The 24,805-nt window shown below is 33.0% G+C and overlaps 4 protein-coding genes, 1 long non-coding RNA gene and 1 pseudogene across 6 annotated transcripts; 1 reads left to right on the plus strand and 5 right to left on the minus strand.

Moving 5' to 3' along the window:
- The first annotated feature begins 1,747 nt into the window (after nt 1–1,747).
- LOC103842613 (protein SPEAR1) lies at nt 1,748–10,108 on the plus strand. The gene is made up of 5 exons (XM_009119260.3): nt 1,748–6,730; nt 7,494–7,601; nt 7,869–7,909; nt 8,029–8,104; nt 8,418–10,108. Exons 1-5 carry the CDS (start codon nt 6,509–6,511, stop codon nt 8,520–8,522), a joined length of 552 nt encoding a protein of 183 aa, XP_009117508.1. The 5' UTR covers nt 1,748–6,508; the 3' UTR covers nt 8,523–10,108.
- A 618-nt stretch (nt 10,109–10,726) lies between these two features.
- On the minus strand, nt 10,727–13,540 carry LOC103842615 (annotated as a pseudogene).
- On the minus strand, nt 10,986–11,948 carry LOC103842614. Its single transcript, XR_001956434.2, has 2 exons — nt 11,543–11,948; nt 10,986–11,407 (listed from the first exon to the last, which is right to left on the minus strand). It is a non-coding gene; the product is annotated as an uncharacterized LOC103842614 (long non-coding RNA).
- A 2,068-nt stretch (nt 13,541–15,608) lies between the features above and the next one.
- Nucleotides 15,609–17,568, minus strand: LOC103842616 (50S ribosomal protein L4). 2 transcript variants are annotated; one of them, XM_009119262.3, is made up of 8 exons: nt 17,454–17,568; nt 17,187–17,328; nt 16,959–17,079; nt 16,738–16,886; nt 16,558–16,665; nt 16,363–16,482; nt 16,107–16,280; nt 15,609–16,030 (listed from the first exon to the last, which is right to left on the minus strand). In XM_009119262.3, exons 2-8 carry the CDS (start codon nt 17,280–17,282, stop codon nt 15,929–15,931), a joined length of 870 nt encoding a protein of 289 aa, XP_009117510.1. In that variant the 5' UTR covers nt 17,283–17,328; nt 17,454–17,568; the 3' UTR covers nt 15,609–15,928. The 2 variants fall into 2 exon arrangements, with proteins under 2 accessions (XP_009117510.1, XP_033134723.1); XM_033278832.1 differs by having other exon boundaries at nt 17,187–17,322; nt 17,454–17,563.
- An 891-nt stretch (nt 17,569–18,459) lies between these two features.
- LOC103842617 (putative RING-H2 finger protein ATL12) lies at nt 18,460–20,228 on the minus strand. Its single transcript, XM_009119263.3, has one exon. It carries the CDS (start codon nt 20,176–20,178, stop codon nt 19,009–19,011), a length of 1,170 nt encoding a protein of 389 aa, XP_009117511.1. The 5' UTR covers nt 20,179–20,228; the 3' UTR covers nt 18,460–19,008.
- Nucleotides 20,229–22,340: 2,112 nt separating this feature from the next.
- On the minus strand, nt 22,341–23,054 carry LOC103842771. The gene has a single exon (XM_009119435.1). It carries the CDS (start codon nt 23,052–23,054, stop codon nt 22,341–22,343), a length of 714 nt encoding a protein of 237 aa, XP_009117683.1.
- Nucleotides 23,055–24,805: the final 1,751 nt, after the last annotated feature.

Here is a 24,805-nt window from a genome sequence, read left to right on the forward strand (position 1 = left end):
ACCGGTTTTGACGAATTTGACTGGTTTTAATCGGTTTTGCCGGTTTAACTCAAACTCTGTTTTTATCATAATTTAGAACCAGAGAGAGAGAGATAGAGAGAGAAACAAGTCACGGTTTGACCAATTTGATCGGCAGGTTTGGTCTGATTTCTAAGACATTGCCTTTAAGGAACCAAATGATACACTAGTTAAGTTAAGCTTCGTATAGCAGGTCAGCCAATTAGTTTTGCTAAGCTAAACCATGCATATGTTTCTTTTTATTTTAGTCAGCGACCATGCATGTGCGACCAGAAAGCTTTTTATTGAATATTTTTTTGGTAATTTTTTTTATTTAATAATTTAATCTACGTGATTGATACCAATTAAATAGGGGTATGCCTTAGATATTTACATTGTGTATCTGTGTCAAGCAATTAAAATCATTTGTCACAATCAACGAATAAGCATCAAACTTTAGCCATGGTATCAGACTTGTCCTATATACATTATTCTTAACTGCCTCATATATGTACTATTCATTATTTTTTTAGAACAAATGTATTGCATGATCGATTGCTTATTTGAGTTCCAGGCCATCTTTAGTCGGAGTTTCTTGTAAAGTTTCTTCCCACTAAATTACTATTAAAAAATAAAAAGAGGAGAGGTGAAGTCTCTTCACCAAGAAACATTTGTATCCTCACAAGAGACTTTGACGCCAAATGTCTATTGCTTACTGATTTATAATTAAATATTAATAGTTTTAGTTTTTGAGAGATTGTTGGGTACCTCATCAATGCAGATACCCTACAATAGTTCCATTAATGGAGAAGTTCTCTTTAGAGTGTTTGAGAATAAGAAATATAAAAAGTAGAAGAGAGCTTAGAAATTGAGATATAAGACCATGATTATCGCACGATCCTTAATAGTTTTTTAAACTAAATAAATGATTTAATTAAATCAAAAATAAATAAAAACTGTGTTACCCATTCTTAGTTAGGATGTTTGGTGATCGATCCTTAAGCGTCACGTGTCAGCTTGTTATTTTTTTTCCCATTTAATCTTTTTTTTAATCTCATTTAATCTTTTTTTTCTCTTCTATAGATATTCCTACAAATATCGCCAATATGATGGGTGTTCGAACTAGAATTCGTGATAGACAAATGCATCAACAACTGAAAGCTGATTTGGTTGAACATATATGACGTAAAATTTGGACGTGATAAAGATAACAACTGAGCTCAGATGTTTTGTCAAATTATTCTCGATTATTGTACTAGTCATTATTTTTATGTTCGTTTTAACATCTATGTTTTAAATGTTATCTTTTAATATATTTTATTTAATAAATAACTTTTATCTTTAAAATTGTTTTTAAAATCCTTAATTAAGAAACTCCCATTGGACCACTCAAAATGGAAGTTTCTTAACTAGAGTTCTTAAGTCCACTTAAGTACATTTATATAACTAAATTATCATTAAGAAACCCAAGTGGCTTTCACGGGATAATCATGCTCTAAGTTTTCAATAAGGAACGGATGAAATATTCCTTAAAACATTTCTATCCAGATATCAATTTATAAATAATTTTATTTTAAAATAATAATATTGCATAAATTTTTAAAATAATATATTTTATAGCTAGTTAAAACTTTGTTTTGAATATCTAAGCGATGTATGTATATGCTTTTAGGCAGATATTTTCTAGAGGACTTAATTGCAGAAATGTGAAAATATTTTGATGTTATTGTTCAAAAAAAAAAAAAAAAATTGGATGTTTTTTGGCGCTCTATTTATAAAATGTTATATTATACTCATATAAATGACATAAACATCACATAAAATAACATGATATTTGCTGAAATGACACGTAAAATAACTTTCATTGATCTAGATTTTTTTTCACTGCATCATTTTTTACAAATTAGTGCTAGAAAAGTATGCTATATAGTGACTACTGACTAGTGCACAAACTTTACTTATTAATGTAGTACATATTAATTTTATTTTAGAACATATCCTATTACATTTGCGTTTTTTGTTGTATCTTTTGGAAAACTCTTAACCACGCATTTGTGTTTGCGATCATTACACGTGATAGGTTAGTTACAAAAGATCCACTCATTCAATGGGATATTCCGCTCCCTCCTCAGTCCTTACAATTGCTTTTGCGGCTAGGGTTCAAAACCAAGAGAGTATTTGCTACACTAAAAAGTTTTCTGTCCCCTCCCGTGGAATTTGATAGCCTTCTTGTTGATCATCAAACTCTTATTGGCTTTTAAAAAAACTCAAGATACTATACTATCCATAACAATTTCACAAGCATAGATCGAGCTCTTATCACTCAAACATAAAAAACCTTTTTTTTTTGTAACTGCACCGATCATCATTCTTACCATTTGGTTCTCCCATTTTCAGCCCCATCAAGCTCTACTATCTCATACTTAAAGCAACTTGATTACTCTCAGTTTGTTCAGGTTGCTCTATTACTAATTGGTTCATTTGATTTCATATTGTACAAGTATACACTATTACATATATGCAAAATAATCGTTTACTAAATGATGCCAACAAAGAGATGAACAGGGTAAGTCAAAAAGAATAATAAATAAATAATCACCTTCTTGATAATATAAACATTGACCAAAATGTTCTTAGAAGAAAATTGCATCAATTCAAAGAACACAAAAACTGGCATATTTATATCTTAGTTTTATAGATACTGTTCCTTTTGATGTAAACCTCAATATTTCTGTAGAGGTCTACTCGGTTTTGATGCTACATATCAGATCAATTCGTTTTATTTTTAAAACAGTTCAAATTCAATGTTGTTCAGAAAGTATGATCTAACCAATGATGAACGCTAGCATAGTTTAAAAAAAAACGCTTTACATACTTTTTACATTGAATATTAGTATGAGAAAAAATGAATTAATTTTTACATAACTCGAAAACTTCTCAGCACAACGTGAATAAAATCCTAATGTAACTAACACTCGATACAGGTAAATTCTACGCTCGCAGATAATAAATAAGCTACGAACAACATAACTAAGTACTTTAATAAAATAACATAGAGAAAGGAATTTTAGGTCTGATTGGCTGTCTGAGGTAAGTAGCAGGATCAAAGGGATTTGATTCGATAAAAATGATTTTAAATAAAATCCTTAACAAATCAATAATTTGAGTAATATTAAATCATAGACGAGAAAAGATAGAGAAGAACTAGACAGATCGAGTGTGATATAATAATGTACGTAGCAGGGGAAATGCATGTGCACACAATCTACATTAGATATTATCTTAACAAATACCCTCTCCACTATGCTCTGTCTTTTTTGGTTTTATGCTCTCTTAATTACTCATCAAATCACTTCTAATCTCAACATGATCCGCTGTTTTGATACACTTCCCTGTCTCTAAGTTATTTCAATCATTCGGATCATAAATTATTTAAACTTATGCATATATATATGTACGTATATAAGCATGTATATCAACTTTTAAACATACGTACATATTCTTCGAAGTTGTAAACTAACCATTCGGATAAGATGGTCCGCATTTTCATATGCATACTTTTGTAACCCTAAACAATAACAAATTTGATAGTCGTAATCTTTCATTTAAACTGGGATTTTTCTGCCGGACCTATCAACACATAATGAAAATTCGATGTACATGAGGAAATTAAACCTTTTACATACATTAGTTTAACTTTAATCAAATCTGAGGTTAATAACGTAATTAGGAGTGGGCAATTCAGTTTAAATTTGGGTTTGGTTTGGATCCGGTTCGATTTGTTTGAGTGTATGAAAACTTTAACTAAAGTAAACCAAAATTAGTTTGGTTCAGTTTGTGTTCAATTTGGTTCGATTTAATTTGTTTTGTTCAGTCGAACCGAGTTGGTTTTTAATTTTGTTCTAGTTTAATTACGAAAATATTATTCATAAAACAGAAAATAAATCATCATTTGACACTAAATTGTTATTTTCTTTGTATTTAAATGTAAAGCCAAACATCACAATCAAAATCTAAAAAATAATCTAATAATTTTATATTATTACCTTCGAATCTAAGATAAATCATATGTAGTTTTTTCGATTTTGATTATAGTGTTAAAATATATATTTTGTTTTATTATTAGTTGGGTTTCTTTTATTCTTTTAGAAGTAAAATATAATAATATTGTTAAATATCTTAAAACTCAATATTTTAAATATATTTAGTTAATATAATTGAATAAACACTTCGATTTTTTTATTCAGTTTTGTTTAAAGCTAAATCGAACCTAACCGTTTAGGTTGATTAAACCTTTAACTAAAGAGTTGAGACATATACGTTAGTTTGGATTGTGTCCGTTTGACTTCAATTGGGTTCTGTTTGGTTCGGTTCTGTTTACTTCGGTTCAGGTTTCTATTCTCACCATTAGAAGTTATCGAATTAACATATTTCAAGGTCATGCACATAAATTAAAGAATGCTCATCGTCAGCATATGAACTAATACGTGTCCTGCAATTAGCGGTCTATTCAAAAGTGACACCTCGTTGCTACATTTCTATATATGCTTCCCGCAGAACTAATTAAGGTTAAGACATGTTCGAGGGATCACATGATTCACGACCTGGTGTATTAGTTTAGAAATTATTTATCCAGAAAAGGTGTATTAGTATTAGTTTTCTTTTGATCGTTACTGAACGTAGCGTAGATATTAAGTCAATTAATCGACCTGGGCTAGAGGTTAACATTCATTCATTTCCAATTACTTAATTTAGTTGACAATTCATTAACAAACCTTGGGAAAAAAACCATGCAACTCTAAATAGTAGCGTTGGAAAAGGATGGATATGATGACTATTAGTGAATGTATACTGGGAGTAATATTTTAAATTTTCTAGAAATGATTGTAATAGTTTTGTTTTGTTGGTTAAAATAAAACTGAGTATATATTGCGGTAATTTGTTTTAGTAAGCTCTTAACAAAAAATCCAACATGGATTGGGTGATATGTACTAACTACTAACCAATAAATCTTGTTTTGGTGACATAAAAATCAATTTGTAAATATATTTCCGGAAGCTACAAAAAGATGTATTGAATCTACATATATAAATTCAGATCTAATAAATTCTTCTTGTATTATGTAAGTAAATATATCTAATTATATATTATTATTTGTTACGTTTATAGTTTTCCTTTTGTAATTTCCGTTTGTTACTCAGACGATGAAAAAGAGAATAAACATAAGTTTACGTTACTTAATGGTTTTTAAAGAGATTCTTTAAATCGGAGATATTTTTAGAAGCTAAAAAGAAGATTTATTGAAAGTAAGAATCGTTTTTGTTGCTCGTACGAGAAAAAGAAAGATTCGTTTTCCGTTACCTAATAAATTTTTAAAGATTTTAATATTGGTCGCTATAAGATCTAAGGGTGTTTACTTCATATTACTGAATAAATAATTTAGGAAAAGTAACACACAAAATTGTAGTTCATATAAAATTTACGAAATTTAAAAAAGAAAATAACTTTAATTTCCAATAAAATAATTTATAGAAAAAAATATTAAATATTAAATATATAAATAAAAATTTCTGACGAAAATATAGATTTTATAAAATCTTTTAAGATGTAATAAACATGATTCCTTATATTTCCACAATAATTATACTTAACTTACAAAATATTTTTATCCAAAAACCTACAAATCTGACACTGTTGTTTTTTCTTTTGCTATTTGAAATAAACGGGTATTTAAGCCAAGAAAAAGCTTTTGTTTTTACTCCATACTGGTTTCTTAGCTAGTACTTTGCTAACTTTTGAATATATACAATTAACAGAAGGAAAAAAAACTTAAATAGTGTTAATATAGAATATACATACGAAAAACTGATTATACATTCTTAATTGTAATATGAAAAATATTGTACAAAGTCTTATTTAGGTGTAATTAATTTGTATTTCTCAGTTAAAACAGAGTAACTATTTAAGCAAAAAAAAAACTAGATCCAAGACAGAGATAGCTGGATATAATTAGATCGAATCAACATCAAAGTTTGTTTCGAAGTCATCCAAAAGCAAAAAATAACTAAGAAAATTTAAGCTAATCATTTATATTATTTTATTTCACAATAATTGTAATAAATATAATTGTTAATTAATTAATTGGAAAATAAATAAAAGAGAGTAGGGAAATTAAAATAAGGGCATAAAATCTATACATGTAACGTAATGTATTTGTGTGCGTGGCGTATCTATTGAAATCTGGACACAATCTGATCCAGCGATGCATTAGTTATTATACGTATATATGTTTTAAATAAAAAATTTAAAATAAAAATTAATTAAGAAAGGCTTATAAAAAAGACCAACAATTCACCATGAAAGAGATCTCTCTGATTCCTTAGATCAAAGCCAACTTAACAAGAAAATTCCATTTCTCTACCTCTCTCTAGAGAAGACTTTCTCTCTCTAGTTCTTGATTTTCCGGTGTACATCAAGAGCGGAGATTAAAATTAAATCTGATAAAAGAAACATGGCAAGTAATTTCTTTGGTAAGCCAAACACGAGAGGATCTTCGCCGTCTTTAGCGTCTCCAACATCGTCTTCTTCATCTCCGGCGACCAGAAGAGGAAAGAAGAATGGTTCCGAGAAGCCAAAGCAGCCACAAAGAGGTCTCGGAGTAGCGCAACTTGAGAAAATTAGATTACACGGCGAGATGAGTTGCAACAATTATAATCCGTCTTTGTATCCTCAGGTAACATTTTACATGCATACATACGATACCTTTATAATCTCGGCAGAGTTGATCGAGGTATATATGTGTAACATAGTGGTGTATACTGTGTCATGACCTTGATTTAAATCTGGTCGTCTGTGAGACGACCAAAAAGAAATCGGTAAAAGTTCGTAGGTTATCTCTTTCTGTTCGTCGGATCTCTTTTAGGAATCCGACCAACTTTGATAAACTGTCCCGTGAACCTTAGATGATTGTATGAAATCTAAAGGGGTTTTATTTTCTTTTCTTGACGTATGTATTAAGGATTTCACCGAAATGTTTTAAGATCTAACAATAATTAACACAAAAGACTACAAAACGTATATATCTTTCCTTTTCTTGTCCCAAAAATCATGTTCGATAAGGTCAGAAATCTTTTATCTACCAATTTTACTATATCGATTATATTTATACGTAAATATAGTAGAAATTATGACTGTAAATCCGTTATCTCCCCTATGCATCTATCTACTATTGAAGATCGGTAAGTAGAAAATCTTGATTACAATAGATTTTATATGTCAATATTCCCGGTTCTTAAAGCCAGTTACAAAAAAAAAAATTATTCTAGGTTCTTGAATTCTCGAGGCCACCACTCTCTTCTTAAAGTATACTTAAAAAAAATCACATGTTATAGATGAAATTGTAATAGTTTTGTATCATTTGTTCATCTAATTCGATTTCTTTCATGAGTATGATTTGTATATTAATTAGGCCGTCATCTGTGAATGTAAATGTATAGGAGAATGTGAGGATGCAAGGAGAATATCCATCCATACCATCATCATCACCATCCTTTACATATGCATCACCATCGTCGACTCCTTATGGCTTCTATCCAGATATGATGGTATATATTTACCTTTAATGCTCAATTTGTGTGCGATTTATACATGATATTGTGTGTGCGTGTGTGTGTATAAAGAAGAATATTATTTGAATTCCTATTCTAATTTGATCTGGTTAATTATTTACTTTCTATTTAAAATTAACATATTAAATCTTCTACAAGATTGGGTCAATCATGTTTCCATCTATAAGAAAACTCTTTTCAAGAAATCATTAAACAACAAAATGAATCACATATTAATTGGTTTTTTTTTTCTGTTTTTGGCAGATGGGTGTACATAGAGATCAGTACGAAAGAGCAACCATGAGGTAAAATCACTTTCAACTGTTTTTTTTAGGCTTGGGAAAATGTATGTGTATTTCTGACGTTAGATATTTCTTTGGTCCTAAAAATTAACGACCTTTTATTTTTATTTTGTTCAAAACAGTTGGAATCCAAGCTACGGCATCTTAGAGAGCCAACATTCTTTGGAACCAAACATCACCAGACATTTCTTACACGAGGTTCTTATTCTATACCATCACACATATATACACATAATAACATTTTCATTAATCACATGATTATTAGGCTGTGTATATAATATACTTTTTCGAAAGAGGTTCCAGTCGGTGTGTAGATCACATACACATATAATATTTTCATTCATTGATCACATGACTTATTCTAGTTTAGTGTAACCATGGTTCAGTGTGTAGTTATGTCATGCCTCATAGTCAAATGTTAGTTAATTAACATTGTTCAAAGTTTTATAAATGTAGTCTATTTGCATCTAAGAGAACTAATCCAATGTTCTTTTGTTTTGTCTTGAAATAGGATCCAAGTTCTACAAGGCGAAGTAAATCGTTGGGATCAGGAAACCAAAACTCGGGATCGAGTGACAATCAAGAGCTAGATTTGGAATTGAGATTGTCAATTTGATCATTTGTAATAGTTTGATCTTCATGAAACTGAAAAAGTCTCGCATTGTGATTATGCTGAAAATAAAATCTAAGCAACAACATCTGATTAGTTTCGATTTGGGGTATAACTTATTTTCTTCGTAGGATTGTTTGACCGTTTCTGTAGAAAAATATTTAGAGAATGGAAATCGTTTGTAAATCTTAAGGAATATAAAAAGTTAGATTATAAACTTTTCATGGTAAATTCTCTTGAAGCGAACATGTTAAACTCTGTACGTAGTTGTGACAAAGAGACAAAAATGCAGTATATAATATATATAGCATCCATTTTCATTAACATTCACTTCATTTCCATTCTTCTTATAAGAATTTGTGTAGTTTAGATCTTAAAGGTTATAATTTATTTTTGTATAAAGCAATAAAACATTCAATTGAGCTTGGGGGAAGAACAATATAAGGACAGCGTGGGAGTTTATAATAAGGGATAAAATAGAATTTCTTATGTTTTGTAAGATCTAAGATTTTTAAAAAAATATTTGCTTACATCATCTAACACCCAAAGATATATTTAGTGTAACGTTCATAATGCAAAAGTTTATTTTGTTGCAGCAGCATCTTTTCTATATGCTTTTGTGTTCTTCTATCTTAAAACTTGCAAATTTTTACTTCTAGAGAGCATCATACCCCGTGTTTCAAAAAAAAAAAAGAGAGCATCATACCCTAGAAAATTAGTTTCTTTCATCACCTTTTGTATAACATCATATGACTAAGACAAGAGCATAAGCTATCATGGCTTTGGTCAAGTGATATGCGAGACCCCGATCAACCTCACTTGAAACAAAATCACAACTATGTGAGAAGTTTGGGCTTCGGCTTTGGTCAATGTAGTTTAATTTGTAGTCTGGTAACAAAAGATCTGGCTACCCTATAGCATTAATCAAAAAACATTTCAAACCCGGACCAGACAGTGTAATGATCATTCAAGGAGGAGCATACACCATAATAGCACTAAGTGTTCTTTAAGAGCAAAATCCAATTTTTGAAATTCAAGTTACATAAGCATTTTAAACTTTCAAAATCCGAAGTCTAGATGACAACAAACTTTTTCATCTCAAATTTACCTTACACTAACTCTATGACTTAGAATTTATGTGATTTTCTGAAATTATATTCTTTATCTGCTTAAACACGATGCTCTGATATCATCTGTAAATGATTTTTTAAACCTAAATCCAGTATTTAACTAATTAACCTGAGTACACTTCTTGTTAAATATTGATTCAATTTAAATACATTTACCGATATATCTGAGGAAAGGATCATATCACTCTCAGTGATCCACTAGTATCAGATATATATAAGAGTCTGAGATACACAATACAATCTCAATTTTTCTGATCTATTCACCAAGAAAAATCACAACCATAAACTAAATACTTAAACTTACTATAAATATATGTTCGTAGGAGAAGAAACACACAAACTAAAGAAAAAAAACCGCTTCTCTTAGATCTTATACAGTTTTCCTTCTGTCTCCCCTCTTCTTCCATCTTGCCTCTCTTTCTCTATATATGATGTTCTGAGTGTTCCTTCAAAAAATTAGATTAAGAGACTATATATAGTTTCTTTCTAACTCCAAGTCCCAATACCAATCACATGAGATAATATTATTGGTCCAAACCCAAAATTTGAGATTGTGTCACATAGAACATCAAAACTGTTAATGTAGATTTTTTTGCATCTATCAATCTGATCCTCTAGGTGACTTCTTTGAACTTTTGATTCGATGACCCAAGTGCTCATATTTCAACATGATCCTTCGACACGGCACTAAATTAGCCCAAAAACTAAACTAGAAGCGAGAGAACAACAGGTGATAACAACACACCAGAGATATACATAAAGATTAGTCCACTATACATACATTCAATACTTCTTCTTCTTTTTTTCATACATTCAATACTTGTACCCTTAAAGATACGGTTGAGGTTTAAAATGGTTCATACATACGGTTGAGGTTTAAAATGGTTCAACAGATCTGAATGAAATACGCACATGTTTAACTATATTCTTCAACACTTTCCAAAGATGTTCAATTCAGCCTAGAATTTGCTTCCTTTTTTCAAATTTAAAACTTATTATAATGTTTTTCGAATATGTTGATGTTATCCATATAACTAAACAGTCCAGCTTTTTCTAAAATCTTTTAAAAAATAAAATTAAAACCAAGAGAGTGTCATTGATATAGTAGAAAACAAACTTGAAATACAGAAATGACGGTTACATTACAAGGATTAAGAACGTCATCTTATTACAAAGACAGCAAACGTCTCTTTATTCATATGATTGTCTGGTCGATGACATAGAATAGAAGTAGAGATCACTAGACGGGGACGATGTTGGTCACAGAGACCTTAACAATTTCAGCTTCGAAGATAATGGCATCATTTACCAAATACCCTTTAGATGTATCCTTTAAATCTTGGGGAAACGACATATTTCCACACCAGAAGTTTCATATAGTAACAGTTCCACACGATCTTTCAACCTCGTCTTAATTGCACATATATAGAAGTTGTACAACCTATTTCCCCACAATGTCAAAGTTCGAAACCCGAACCCACATGGCTTCGGTTATTCATCAATTTAGTGGTTCAGAAGAGGTAACCAAACCGAAAGACATAAAATAACCCGACCAGAGATCCTATTTTAACCCGGTTGGAATCCAGTTTTAAAAACCCCCAATTATACGAACCCTAAAAACGAACCCAGAACTCTCTCCTTCAGCTGGTGAAAATCGAAAATGAGCAACGAAAGTGGAGCTTCGTCAGGGACATCAAGTGTTCGAATTCAGGGACATCATTCCACTCAACATTCACATCAATCCCTCCTTCCTGAGTCATTCTACAAGAAAAAAATTAAGATTATCATACTAGATACTCGAAATTGAAACAAAGAGTAAGCAAAATTGATTCAGTTCAAAACATAGAGTAATTTAATGGAAACTCGAAAAGGAAGAAGATGAGACGACAAACTCACCTGACATAACCGATTAGGCAGAAAGAACAGTCCACAAAATTGATTCAAAGCTTCAGTCTTGCCTAGAGTTCACGACACTTGAGAGAGATGAACAGAATTGGGGTTTTTTTCTGGTTAATAAAAACTGGGTTAGTTAAATTACGGTTTATAATAACAAATCGGGTCGTAAAGACGTAAACGGGTCTTCTTAGGTTTAATTAGGTTTTCTATTGGTTAGGCTTAAACTCAAAAACCTGTAAACCGATTTTAATCAGCTAATTGTATGTTCATGTGGGTTCGGGTTTCGAACTTTGACATTGTGGGGAAATAGGTTGTACAACTTCTATATATGTGCAATTAAGACGAGGTTGAAAGATTGTGTGGAACTCTTACTATATGAAACTTCTGGTGTGGAAATAGGTCGTTTTCTCTTAAATCTTTCATCAATATGATATTGTTAACTTCCACACCATAATCGCTTCGAATCGGGTACCAAGCTGCCGCTGAAAAAGAAGAAGAAACAACTATTAGTTTCTTTCTCTTTGAAATAAAACGTTTATTTAACTGGTTTAGTCTTCTTACAATATAGTTGCCTGTGGTTGGAGCTACGTTGGTTCTTTAACCGTAGATTAACCGCTCCCCAAGTGTTTGTAGCAACTGCGTTAGGCCTAAAGCCTTGAGCATATAAGTATATTGGAAGTGCATGTGGTCTGCCTTCTCCATCCCCTTTCGGGTTAAACCCTAATCTCCTGATTATACATTAAACGAAAACCGTTATTACACTTGAATTCAAATATGCAACTATATACTGTACAATATGGCGAATAAAAAAGTTGTAACCAGTATCGGTCTCCAACGAGAAAATCATCAGAATAGTAGAATTTATCTTCCAAGCTGGAGAAGACGAAGAATCTTCCAAGTGAAAACATTGTTTGGTGGGTTTGATATGAATGTGACTTTCTCCTGTTGCTCAGCTGGTTTAACGATGAGGATCTCAGCACCAAAAGAACAAGTATCCTGCACATGTACCCCTGGTTCGTGTTTTGGAACGTTGCAAGTGAAATCAACTGTCCAAATCCCCACTCTTTTTTTGCTGCGTTAAAACGCTTCACAGCTCCATCTGCAATAATCCATAACTACTACAATCAAACTCTGGCTTATAGACACTATGAAAATCGAATGATGGAAAATATACCTGTGACGGCCAATTACTTGTGTTGCTTTGGGTTGTGGACAAAGAGTTTGAGATCAACGTTAACTTCCCAACCATATGGAAGTGATTCGGTCTCTTCCATCCTCAAGTAAAGTGATATATGGCCATTTCCACCGTCGTTTTTTATTACCAATCACGTACAAAACCAACCTCCTGTTTTTTTTTTGTCATCAGAATAATTTTAATTAACAAATTGTTGAATGAAATGAAAGGAAAACGTTAAGATATTGTTTTACCATTTGTAACCAGCAGCTTCAAAAACAGAGGATTCGTAGGGTTCGTGTCTCTCCTTAATCACGGAGTAGCCTGCTATAGTCACTATCTTACTCGATGGTCGCTCGTCTCTCAACACTCTTGTCACTCCTGTAAAATTTTCCAGGAAAATCAAGAACTGTGTTTCACCAAGTAAATCCAAAGGAAAACGGTTTCATACAAGAAGCTTACCAAGATTAGCCTCAAGACTGTAAGAACTGTTGATCTCTGTTCCTCTGCCTCTTGTGACTTGTTAAATGAGGAGCTCAGCAGAAGAGCAAGCGATGAAGAGAAAAGCTAGAGATATTAAACCCAAACTCCATTTTTGTCCGTCCATTTTTTTTTAGAACTGATGGTTATTGGCTCTGGGAAGGCTTTACATTTATATAAACAAACGCATCAAGGTTACACCATCCACATTGGTTGAAAAATTATCGATTTACACTTTTTTATATAATAACTAGGGTCGGCCCGCCCTACAGGCGGGATATTAGTTAATTTGATATTCACTAAATGCTCGAGTTGAAATTTGTTTTAAGATTCAAGAATTTGGTTATCTGTTATGTCATACTTATTAGTATGCGGTGGTATAGTTGTTTTTCGATTATTCTTGCTTTGGTATTGTATCAAATTAACTAATTGTCTAACTCATAATTATAGATGTACAAATGTGGATTTGTGATAAAGTTTGATGACAATACTGTTTTTTTTTAATTCTTATTCATAGTGGAGTGTGCATGTGTCAGAAAGAGGCATATAACAACTTTTATGTTTTTGTGTATGGATTTTAAATATATATTATTTTGTATAATGCATACTTGTTCTACAACATTTGCTTGTAGACAAAAAAAATTGTTTTTTATATTTTTAAAAGAAAAAATATTTAGTCTAGAATATAACATGCACATATGTATTGACTATATATAGAAGTTAAGTGTTATTTTAAAATGACATATGTATAGAGATTTTTCAACCATTACTTCACTGGCACAAAACATTTATAACTGTAAATACCTTCTTTTAAAAGCAAAACTAATAAAAGCGTGTACAACAAATGTATTTTGATATATATTATATGCATCAAGTTATAAAGGTTGGAAACATTGCAAAACTGTTTGGAGCAAAGTTTTTAACTTCACGATCTTCATCTTTAAGTCAGTTCAGTGTCGGCCCTGGCCACAAGCAGAAGAAGCATGGGCTTCCAGCTGACACGATAATAAGTATTTTCGCGGTCACATATTTATAAAAAGTGACTTTAGCCTAATGGTTCTAAGAAAAATTACCAGTGCTAGAGGTGCTGGGTTCAATTACTCTTAACTGCATTTATTTATTTTGGCCCTAAATATAAAATGGGACACGTGTCACTCCCAAAACGCACGAATTGATGACGTGGCTTCACGGGAGAGAGGCGAACATTTCTTTATATATATAGATAGATACTAATTTCTAAAAATTAACATTGTCAAATAAGTTTCTTAAATATATACTTCTTTATATGAGAAACTCTCTTTTATTTTTTATTTTTAAAAATTTGAGATAATCATTGATGTTCATGCCCTTTACCTTGAATGGGTTCACAAAGATGAAATTCTCAATGTGGTCTCATCGTGGAAAAAGGAATTATTCCGACATAATTATTTTTGGTTTAAAGTTGGAATTATTTTTTTCAAAAGGGATGATGCTCTTATAGATTTTCATATTGTGACAGGTAGAGAATTGAAGAAAACATTAAATTGAAAGGATCTCATGATTTTAGTTGAATATGGACCATTTAAAGATCACATGATTGAAACCAAGTCGTCTGGAGATTTCTTTTCAAAGAATCAGATCCGATTTGTTTTGTAATTTGTTATGTTTTTCCAAGTACGTCCATCCTGTTGGTAAACAACATTTGTATGGAATTGTGGAAGATGTAGATCATGAAGTAATCGGTGGCAAAAAAAATATATATTTTTGGCAGAACGCTTTACACATATTACTTAAATAATTGCATGACATCACTATCATGGAAGAATTCACAGATGTTTCATACAAGAAATTCTAATTGGAGTCTGTATTTACATTTTCCCAGTGGACCCAAAGGCGTTCGGATTGAACGTGGGAGTTTTTTTCTTTCATATTGCATTCATATTAATCAAATTTTACATATATAGAAAGAAAAAAACTCCCACGTTCAATCCGAACGCCTTTGGGTCCACTGGGAAAATGTAAATACAGACTCCAATTAGAATTTCTTGTAAAGAGTGCATGGTGTGGTTACTATCGATGCAACCCAAAGTTTATATCAATCCCACAACTTGGAGGAAGCCATTGTGCGCCATCCAGTGGGTAAGACCATGAAAAGAAGCGTAAACGAAGCTTTAAATAGAGCCATGAACTAGTTTGTGCGGCAGATATCAAAGATAACAAGAAAAAATGTTTCGTCAGAGATGGTCTTTTCCGACAGACTCATGAAGAACATGTTTCGTCAGAGATTATCTCGTTGAGAGAAAAAAAACTTGTAGGAATTCCGACGGCAAGTCCTTTCTCACTATTTTTATGTTCATACATATGTTTGTTAGTTTTTGAAAATATGCATGATGTGACAAGCCAATAGCACTAGATTTGAAAAAAAAAAATTAAAATAATTAACACCACACTATAAAACCTATAGAATTAATTTCAAAACTTATTCAATCGCCACTTATAAAAACGGGTACAAACGTCCATTAACAGGAAGAATAGTGACTACCCAAAAAAAACTATTTTTTTTGCAATTCGAGATTGCAAAACCAAACAAAAAGCTAACAAACAATGAACCGATCAAGCCATGGACGAGACTACCAGTACATATAACCGATATAGATTGCCGGTACAGAAACTACATGCGGAGTTTCTTGGAGCTGTCTTCCTTGTGATCCAGTGTCTTATTGGGAATGCTATTTGAAGACATTGTTCTCTCTTTAACGGTTAATGGGAGTGTGCATACGCTCAGTGATCTTATCCACAGCATCACGGGACATCACAAGCGTGTCGTGAAGCAAAATGCTGTAAACGTTAAGCCCCTGCAAAGCATTACATAAACTGGTCAGAGAATCTTAAATCTTGTTTACGTCAACAGACAGGTCTTATGTAACTCACTATTGATGGGAGTATGTTGACGTAGTGGAGATTCTGGGTGGCTAGCTTCAGCTTCTCATCGATAGGCCCACCTTCTACAACGAGGACTTTCTTCGTGTTCTCCATTTGATTGTAATAGTTCACAATGTTCTTTGTTTTATGCGTTGGCAATGCCATATCATCAAACACCAGGAGCTGCATAGTTCTCGCAGAACGTTAGCGGATACAAGCAGACCAGTAATAATAACAAGGCACTTATGGAAAATCAGGAGCTTACTTTTCCTTCTGCGGCTCGAGCTGAGAGTGCTATCTTCAGACCAAGCCTTCGGACCTGCTTATTGATCTTTATTGCATGGCTTCTTGGTTTGGGCCCATGCATCACACAACCACCTCGGAACTAGAGTAAAAGTCCATCAGAGAAGAACAGCTTGGTGACAAGAAACGTTAACATCCAAAAAACAGATAAATGTACCTGGGGGCCACGCAGTGTACCATGTCTAGCTCGGCCTGTACCCTTCTGGTTCCATGGCTTTCTACCAGTTCCGCTAACCTCACTTATTGTTTTGGTCGAGTGAGTTCCCTAAACATCCATCCACCAAATGCGTCAGACTAATTAGGACATTGTTTGCGAGATAATCAACTAGAGTTTTACCTGCTGGCGTTTGGCAAGCTGCCATCTCACGACGTGGTGAATGATATCTTTCCTAATTGGAACATCAAAGACATCACCCGCTAAAACCATGAAGCCCTTGTCTTCGTTCTGAAAATTTGTGACCGGAATGACCAAGTCTTGATATTGTCCTACGGAAAGCATCATCAATTGGATGTACATATATTCAAACGGTAGTTGGATGAATGTTAATAACTTCATACCAATGGTTCGGTCTGGTGTAATGAGCGTCTTCTTGGCAAGTAAATCATAAGGAAAATTGTCATCAGGAGTCAAGATAGAAGTGGAGTGCTTTCTGTTGGAAACCAAACTTATTATTCCACACTGCATTTGATAGATAACACAAAATAATAATGAAATAAACATCTCGAAAATAATGAAAAAAATAAAAATAAAAAAAAGGGAACTCAGTGATGTAAGTAAACACAAACCTTGAGATCACAAGGAAGAGAGGTTAAACCATTTCCAGATGCTGAAAAGGATCCAAAAGTGCGGACGATTCTTCTTGAGATTGAAGCAGCAGCCATATTTTTTTCGAGAAGAAACGCCTAACTGCTCATCCAATTTCTCAATCTAGTCGAAACACACGATAAACGCAAAAACCAGAATCTCATGAGTAGATAATATGAGTACATCCTCTTCCAAACTTTCTCGAGAAAGTCGAAACGTAATACACTGAGGGGAGAATGAAAACTAACCGATCACACGAGCGGCGATGATTGACGGTGAAGAAGAAGAAGAAGAACGGTGAGTACTATCAAGGTTTTAGTAAGAGTGTGGTTTTCGAAACGGGGAAGGTTTACGGTACATGTGTTTTGGGTCGGGTCGGATCTATTTATTGGGCCCATTAACTTCGATGAAAACTGTAAAGGCCCATAAAGCCATTAATCTGTTGTATATGTGTGTGTTTCGTCTCATTTGTCAATTTCTATTTGCTCTATGTTTCCTGAGAGCATGAGAGCAGGCCCGTCCTTGCTATAAAGCAAGTAAAGCATTAGCTTTAGGCCACAAGATATATAGCCAATTTTAGGGCCACAGTTCATGGAATAGTAATTTGGTCCATAGGTTAATTAGTTTGATTAGTCTTCCACATTACCACTCTTCGATCCTCTTCTTGACACGAACATATTTTCAGTTTTGCCATACTCAATGATTTTATGCATTTGTATTATTGGTATTAATGATTATGTGTCACTATATATTATTGGTATTTGTATAAAAGGCCACAAAGTTTTAATAATGCTTTAGGCCACCTTAAGTTATGGGACGGCACTGCCTGAGAGAATAAAGATATTTTGATTGTGTGGTGTATTGTAAATTGTTGTATATAGGGCTGTTCGTTTGGTTGCCGCAGGTACTGGCGGCAGCGGCAGCGTTAACATTCTGCGTCAACTCTTGTTCGTTTCGTTGACGCAGGAACCGGCGGCAGCGGCAGCGTCTGAACGCTGCGTCCTGCGGCTGACGCCGGTAAAACCTGCGGTCGCGATATGATATGCGGCAGCGTTAGCGTCTGCGAAACGAACAACAACTGTCCTCATTGACGCTGTCGCTGACGCCGAAACCTGCGGCAACCAAACGAACAGGACTTATATCACCGTCAACTCTAGTTTTGTACTGGCTGAGAAGATGAATGAACATGCACTGCAGAACCATATAATTTTCTAAGTACTCTGCATGCCAACATTTGGACTACTCCATTTTTTATTTTCTATCCAACACTTTTATTCTAGAGTGGATAACAATACACAGAGGAGAACGATATAATTCTATTAAGAATGTGTATATTGATTAGATCCCACGGCGCCAAATCATCTGCTAATTAAAAACTAAACGTATGGAAACTTAGTGTCTGACATGTTTTCTAACAATAGTAGTAGTAGTCTTCACACTTTTTAAATTATATTTTAAGAGAAGTATACTACTTTCTTATACTACTATTTACTCGGAAATCCTACAAAATAATTCCGACAGGTGTGTCTAGTTATCTACAGAAAGATATTATCAGACAAATGTGTATCACTAAGTTTTCGCCTGTGTTCTGTAATATATATGTATACTACTCAAAAATCAAATAAATCCAATTTAATAAATGTATATCACCATTGGCCAAAACTTTGTTCATAATCAATCCACAATGTATGTACACAAAGACATAAACACCAAGCATTTAACCTAATTTTATTCAGCAAACTTAACTATCTCTGTAAAAATAACTTCAAATTGTCAATGACCTTTTTTATAAAAAAAAAAAAACTAAACGTTAAGATCTTGTCCCGTCGTTTTTAGTTCATTCTTTTTCTCTCTGTTAACAAACCACTGAGCCGTCTTTCTAGCAATCGGCAACCACAACCTTCTTCTTCTTTCCTCCACCGCAGCAATCACATCACTCCTCGACGTAGAAGCTGTAGAAGCGTCCATACCGCTGAGTCTAGGAACAGCGGTGATCTCAGAAAACACTCTTCTAGTAGAATCTTTGTTATTATTAACCATTCTCTTCATATCAATCTCTTCCTTGTCACGCAAGTCACCTCTCTCCACTCGATCAATGGACGAGAATCTGTCGCTTGACATCGAACTCAACATGTTCGATGTCAAAAAGGTCAAATCAGCTGGAGTCACATTACTCCAACGGTTCTTAAACACAGCATCTGAAACAACGATCCTATGATTGAACTTGTGCAGACATTTCTCGTTGCCTTGTTCCACAAGCGACAACGAGTTATCGTTTTTACCAAAGTTGAGTATCTTCCGGAAGCTGCTGAATCTCGAAGAGCCATCTCTGATTCCTTCTTCGCGTTCGATGTAAATCTCCATGCTCGATTCTTCTTCTCTAGACTCAGATAACTGACTCATGATTCTCATACTATTGTTACTACCACCACCAAAAACAGAGAGCTCGTCCTCAATGGAGACTCTGTTTCTACACAAAGGACACGTAGCGTGCTGCTCAAGCCACTCATCAATACACTCTATATGAAAAGCGTGTTTGCATTTAGGCAGAAGCCTAAGAATCTCAACATCTTCGAATTTAGACAAACAAACAGAACATTCAAGACCTTGTTTCGATCCTTTCAAAGCAGAGAATCTGAAAAAGGGAAGAGATTCGATTGCTGCTTTGTCGAGACCTGAGAATCGAGAAGATTGGCTGAAGAGTCCTTGCCATAGACGATCTAGTCGTCCTATCTCTCCGTCTTCGTAGGTCTCCGATCTGAGGTCGTTGTGGAAGCATTTGGCGTAGATGAGGAGAACGAAGGTGAGTGTGAAGACGATGGAGAACACTCCGGTGATGATGGCTAAACTCGGCTGAAAGAGGCCGTTGGCTGCGTACAGAAAAGGAGGAGGAGGAGGAGATTGAGCAGAGACATAATCTAAGAAGAAGAAGATGGAGAGGAAGAGCATGAAGATTGCTTTTGGTGGATTCATCGTTTGAGAACTCCAAAGTCGTTTTCTTGAAGTTTTAGTTTTATTCAATCTACAAATTGAGAGAGAGAGAGATAATGACAAACATGTTTTGATTTAAACCCTGTTAGTCTATTATCAACGTGACATCACTATTGATGTCATTGAGGCATGAATTATATGGTGGTACTCATTAAAAGGTAAAGAATATGTGGAATAAGTTAAGATGTGATATACTATTTGTTCCTTATACGATGTTCTATTCCGGTTTGTTTACTCATGTTACCTCAAGTCTAAGTAATAGAATCCGTTTATTGTCAAATGTCTCTGAAAAGCATTGGTTCCGGCCCGTGATTAAGTATTAACTAAGGAATTATTATTAACAGAAAAAAAAAGCACAAGACTAATCAAGGAATTGTTGGAATACAAATGAAGGTGAATGAATATGAACTGTATATATGGATATTTGTGAAAATAAATGTCAAGACATTTGACTTGTGGAGAAAATAATCTGTTTATGTAAATTACCACATACTTTTTACTCCTTAAAGTTAAGATTTTAGTTGTCAAATCACCCAAAATTTATTTTTCCATTTTAAATCTATGACTCATAGAAAAAAATCTAAATTAATTGTTGACTGGATTGGGCAAAAAAGCCAACCGAACAAACCAACCAAACTGATCCAGCCAATTCCAAAGTATATGCCTCAACCATTTGGATAAAAAATGTATCAACCCAAATGGTTCAATTTGGTTTGATTTTAAACCAAACCGAAATGTTAATAGTTCGTTTACGTTATGTAAGAAATACTGGTATACGTGATATTTGATATTAATTAGGTATATATGAGTTAAAGATCTATATAATTTGTTCCACTACTTTTTGTGAATTTCTATTTAGATAACGGTTTGATTATACGTTTTTTTTTCAAATCTGTGAATTGGCAGAAAATGATTAAAAACGAAGAATTAAAAGAAAAAAATAGTTCATAAAAAAAACGGCAGAAAATTTGTATTTATAATATTGGATTAATTAAATATAATGATTATATTAAGATTTAAGATACTGAACAATCTAACATAAATAACTAAATATAATTTTATACATTTTAATTCTAAAAGAATAGACGAAACACAGCAAACAAAAAATAAAGAAATATGAATCTCAAACACTATTATCAAAACCTAAAAGCAAATCTATGATATTTATATTAGGTTCCAAGATAATAATATAAAATTATTGGATTATATCTTTTACATTTTTCTGTGATTTTTGGCTTTACGTTTAAATATAAAGAAATTAATGTCAAATAATGATTTGATTTTTGTTTTATAAATTATATTTTCGTAACCGAACTAGAACAAAACTAAAAACGAACTCAGCTGAACTGAACAAACAAAACCGAAGACAAACCAAGCTAAATTCAAACTAAACCATAATCTCAACACAAGCCAAATCGAACACAAGTCAAACCAAACTAATTTTGGTTGACTTTTGTTAAAGTTTTCGTAGACTCAAACAAACAAAACCAAACCGAATCTGTATTTAAGCCGAAAGACTCACCCCTAGTTCACTCGAATATAATGCAAGTATTTACTATTTATGTCTTGCATTTCTAAATATCTAAAATATATTTCTCTCAAAGTTACACACCTTTCTGATAATGATGACCAGACCACATTATACACTAACTCAACCAAGAAAAATAAAATGTAGATAACATTTGGCAGTAGTTTAGCTAGTTCATCTACTTTCATGTTCCATCAGGCATCACTTCTCTATAATCTACATAGTGTTCTCTGGCGTCAGCTCAGTAACATATTTAAGTGATGGAAAATGCTCTTACAGTTTCTAATTCCTTCAAATATGATGAATACGATTACACCAAGAAAAAAAAAAATTTTTGACGTCTAACAAACAAAATAACAAAACATTGATGAAAAAACATAGTTTTGAAACATGATATCATCATGATCAGGAACATCTCTGTCTAGACACAAAATGATATTCATAGCTGAGATAAAATTGTACTCACAATATTCTTCCAACCATAAATTTCAAGCAGACGCACACACACAGACGCTCAATACATTACATAGCTGCGATAAAATAACCACAATATTCTTCCAGGCATAAACTTAAATGGCGCACACACAGACAAAGCTCTATATGGATACCAACGCCTTCATGTAGGTGGTGGAAGAGATGAAGTATCAGCGAGATGGTCTTGATGTATGGCTTGTGGTGGCTGGATGCATTTTAGATGGACTAAGTAGTTACATGGATCACAAGCATAACCTACTTCCATGTTTCCGCCGAACACACAAACACTACTACAAGGTTCTGTGAGTGGTCTAGGAAATAAAGTGAGAGGATGTTCATGGCTACCTGAATTTGTAATCGTAAAGGGAGGATCTTGCCACATGCACTCAGCGCCTAGACTAAAATCACAATCAAGACAGCGAAAAAACATTAAACCAAGCACGTTTCCACACCAATGGCATGCGTTGTTGGTTTCGAAAACAGCATTCTGGTCGGGCATGGGCGTGGACGTGGTCTCAAGAGCCGTTAAGAAACTGGCCATTTCGGTCGCACCGTATTTGAATGATTCCATTCTTGTTTCCGAAAACCGAATGGTCATGTAGATAGGGTGGTGGGGGTGATAAGGATGTCGCGTACCTTGTGGGAACATGTAACAGTCTTCGTGGAACACGAGCTTGCAGATCTCACAGTAGTAATGAATGTTATTCCAGTCATAGTCCTCATCATTCTCATTTACAGGGCCGCATCTAAAGCATAATGAAGGACGAGGGTTGTCTCGGCGGCAAAGGGTGTGAGGATGAGCAGGATCAGAGAGACGGCATCTTGGCGCGACATCTTCTCCTTTTTCACCATTCATTTTGTTGCAAATAAGAGTCTTTTGAGTTTTGCAATGCTAAAACAATCACTACTATCTCTAATATTATTTATAACTTTTGTTGGGTGATACAACCTACAACCTAGTGTAGATAATTAGATCACGTCTTGGGTTGTTAATGATTGAATGAGTCTCCACGTTTCTGTCAAACGCAGATTATTTTTTCAGCAGTTGGTTGATTAAATACTCCAATGTGAAAACTATACATATTTTTCTAATAATTGAATAATCCCTCACAATCTTTTCGTGATAATTTACTTTAAACAATAAAAAATAAATACACAATTGTTTCTAATTATTACAATGAAAAATATGCGTGTTAAACTGGCAATAACATCTAAGCAAAATACATGTTTAAAATGTTCAGGTATAACATCAACATCATTAACAAACATACTTTTGAACATCAATAGAGAAAGTCAGAAATACAATAATAGAGAAAAGTTCATAGAATACAACAATACAGAAATGTTCATAGCAAAAAAAAAGCAACTTAACTTGTTCGAAATATATAAATTGTTATGCCAACAAATGTTTTAACAAATTAACAAAATAGTGGCAACTGGCAAGAAAGTTTTATAATGAATTGTATAACTATATACTATGCAAATTGTCAACGGTTTCCAAAAAGATTGTATTATAACAAAAAGCTTGTTTGTATGATAACAAATACAGATGTACTGTATTATACTACTTGTCAACGGTTTTCCAATTTGAATTGGTCGGGATGACGATGCTCCCAAATCTTATATTACTATTCGCTCCAATTACTTAATACTTTTTAATAGGACCTTATCATCTATAAGCCCCTTTCTCAAAAAGAAAAAACTTATCTTATTGTAAATCATGAAAATATGATGACTCTACAAAATGATCGTCAATGAATTTAATTTTAAAATGCCACATAAGTCCTTTTTATGTTTTTTTTTAAAGGGTAAGTTATTACTGATTATTAATGAGTAGATCATACAAGAGGGCTAGTTAGTTTTTTTTTTAAAAAATAATTAAAATAAAATTTCCGATTACATTTCTCATGAAAATCATGGAATAATCAGAGATTTTATTTTAAGTATTTTAAAATGTTATAGCTAATTAATATTACATTTTTGGTTTTTATGTATATATATGTTTTAGATAGTGAAAATTGTTTCTCAATAGCAGAGTGGTTAATGTTTCGATGGTTTACCAACCAGTGACGGGTTCAAAGACCATTTCAAACGTCTACCTATTAACTTTACAAATTTACATTAAGTAAGGGCATAAATGTAATCTCGCCTGATTTTCTTTTTACAGATCTAAACTTTTTCACGTGCATATATGGCCACCATTGTTTTTCAGCTCCGTTTGCGCCGATTTAATCACTTAATCAACTGTAATTAGTATCTAAATGGCAAAGCATATGTTTATAACACGTTTTCAAGCCAAATATCAACAAAATTTTACGTTTTTAAACCATAGTCTCCAAGTCTTAGTATCCTCCAACTCCAAGCACACAGATATCTTATGCATATCTTTTCTATAAACCATGTTGCCTATTACATATCATTGTATATTTGTCCAAAAGAAAAAAATATAGCATTGTATATATTCTTTAAAAGATTGAGAATTTATTAGTTTCCTTTTTTGTTTGATTCTCAGTTGTATAAGTTATTATTCATCCACTCAATAAACACATCAGTAATTTCTAGACGGTTTGTTCATTTACTGGTATGTATCACCAAAAAAAAGGATTT

This window comes from Brassica rapa, chromosome A09 (genome assembly GCF_000309985.2).
Source record: "Brassica rapa cultivar Chiifu-401-42 chromosome A09, CAAS_Brap_v3.01, whole genome shotgun sequence".
In the NCBI taxonomy this organism is placed as follows: Eukaryota; Viridiplantae; Streptophyta; class Magnoliopsida; order Brassicales; family Brassicaceae; genus Brassica; species Brassica rapa.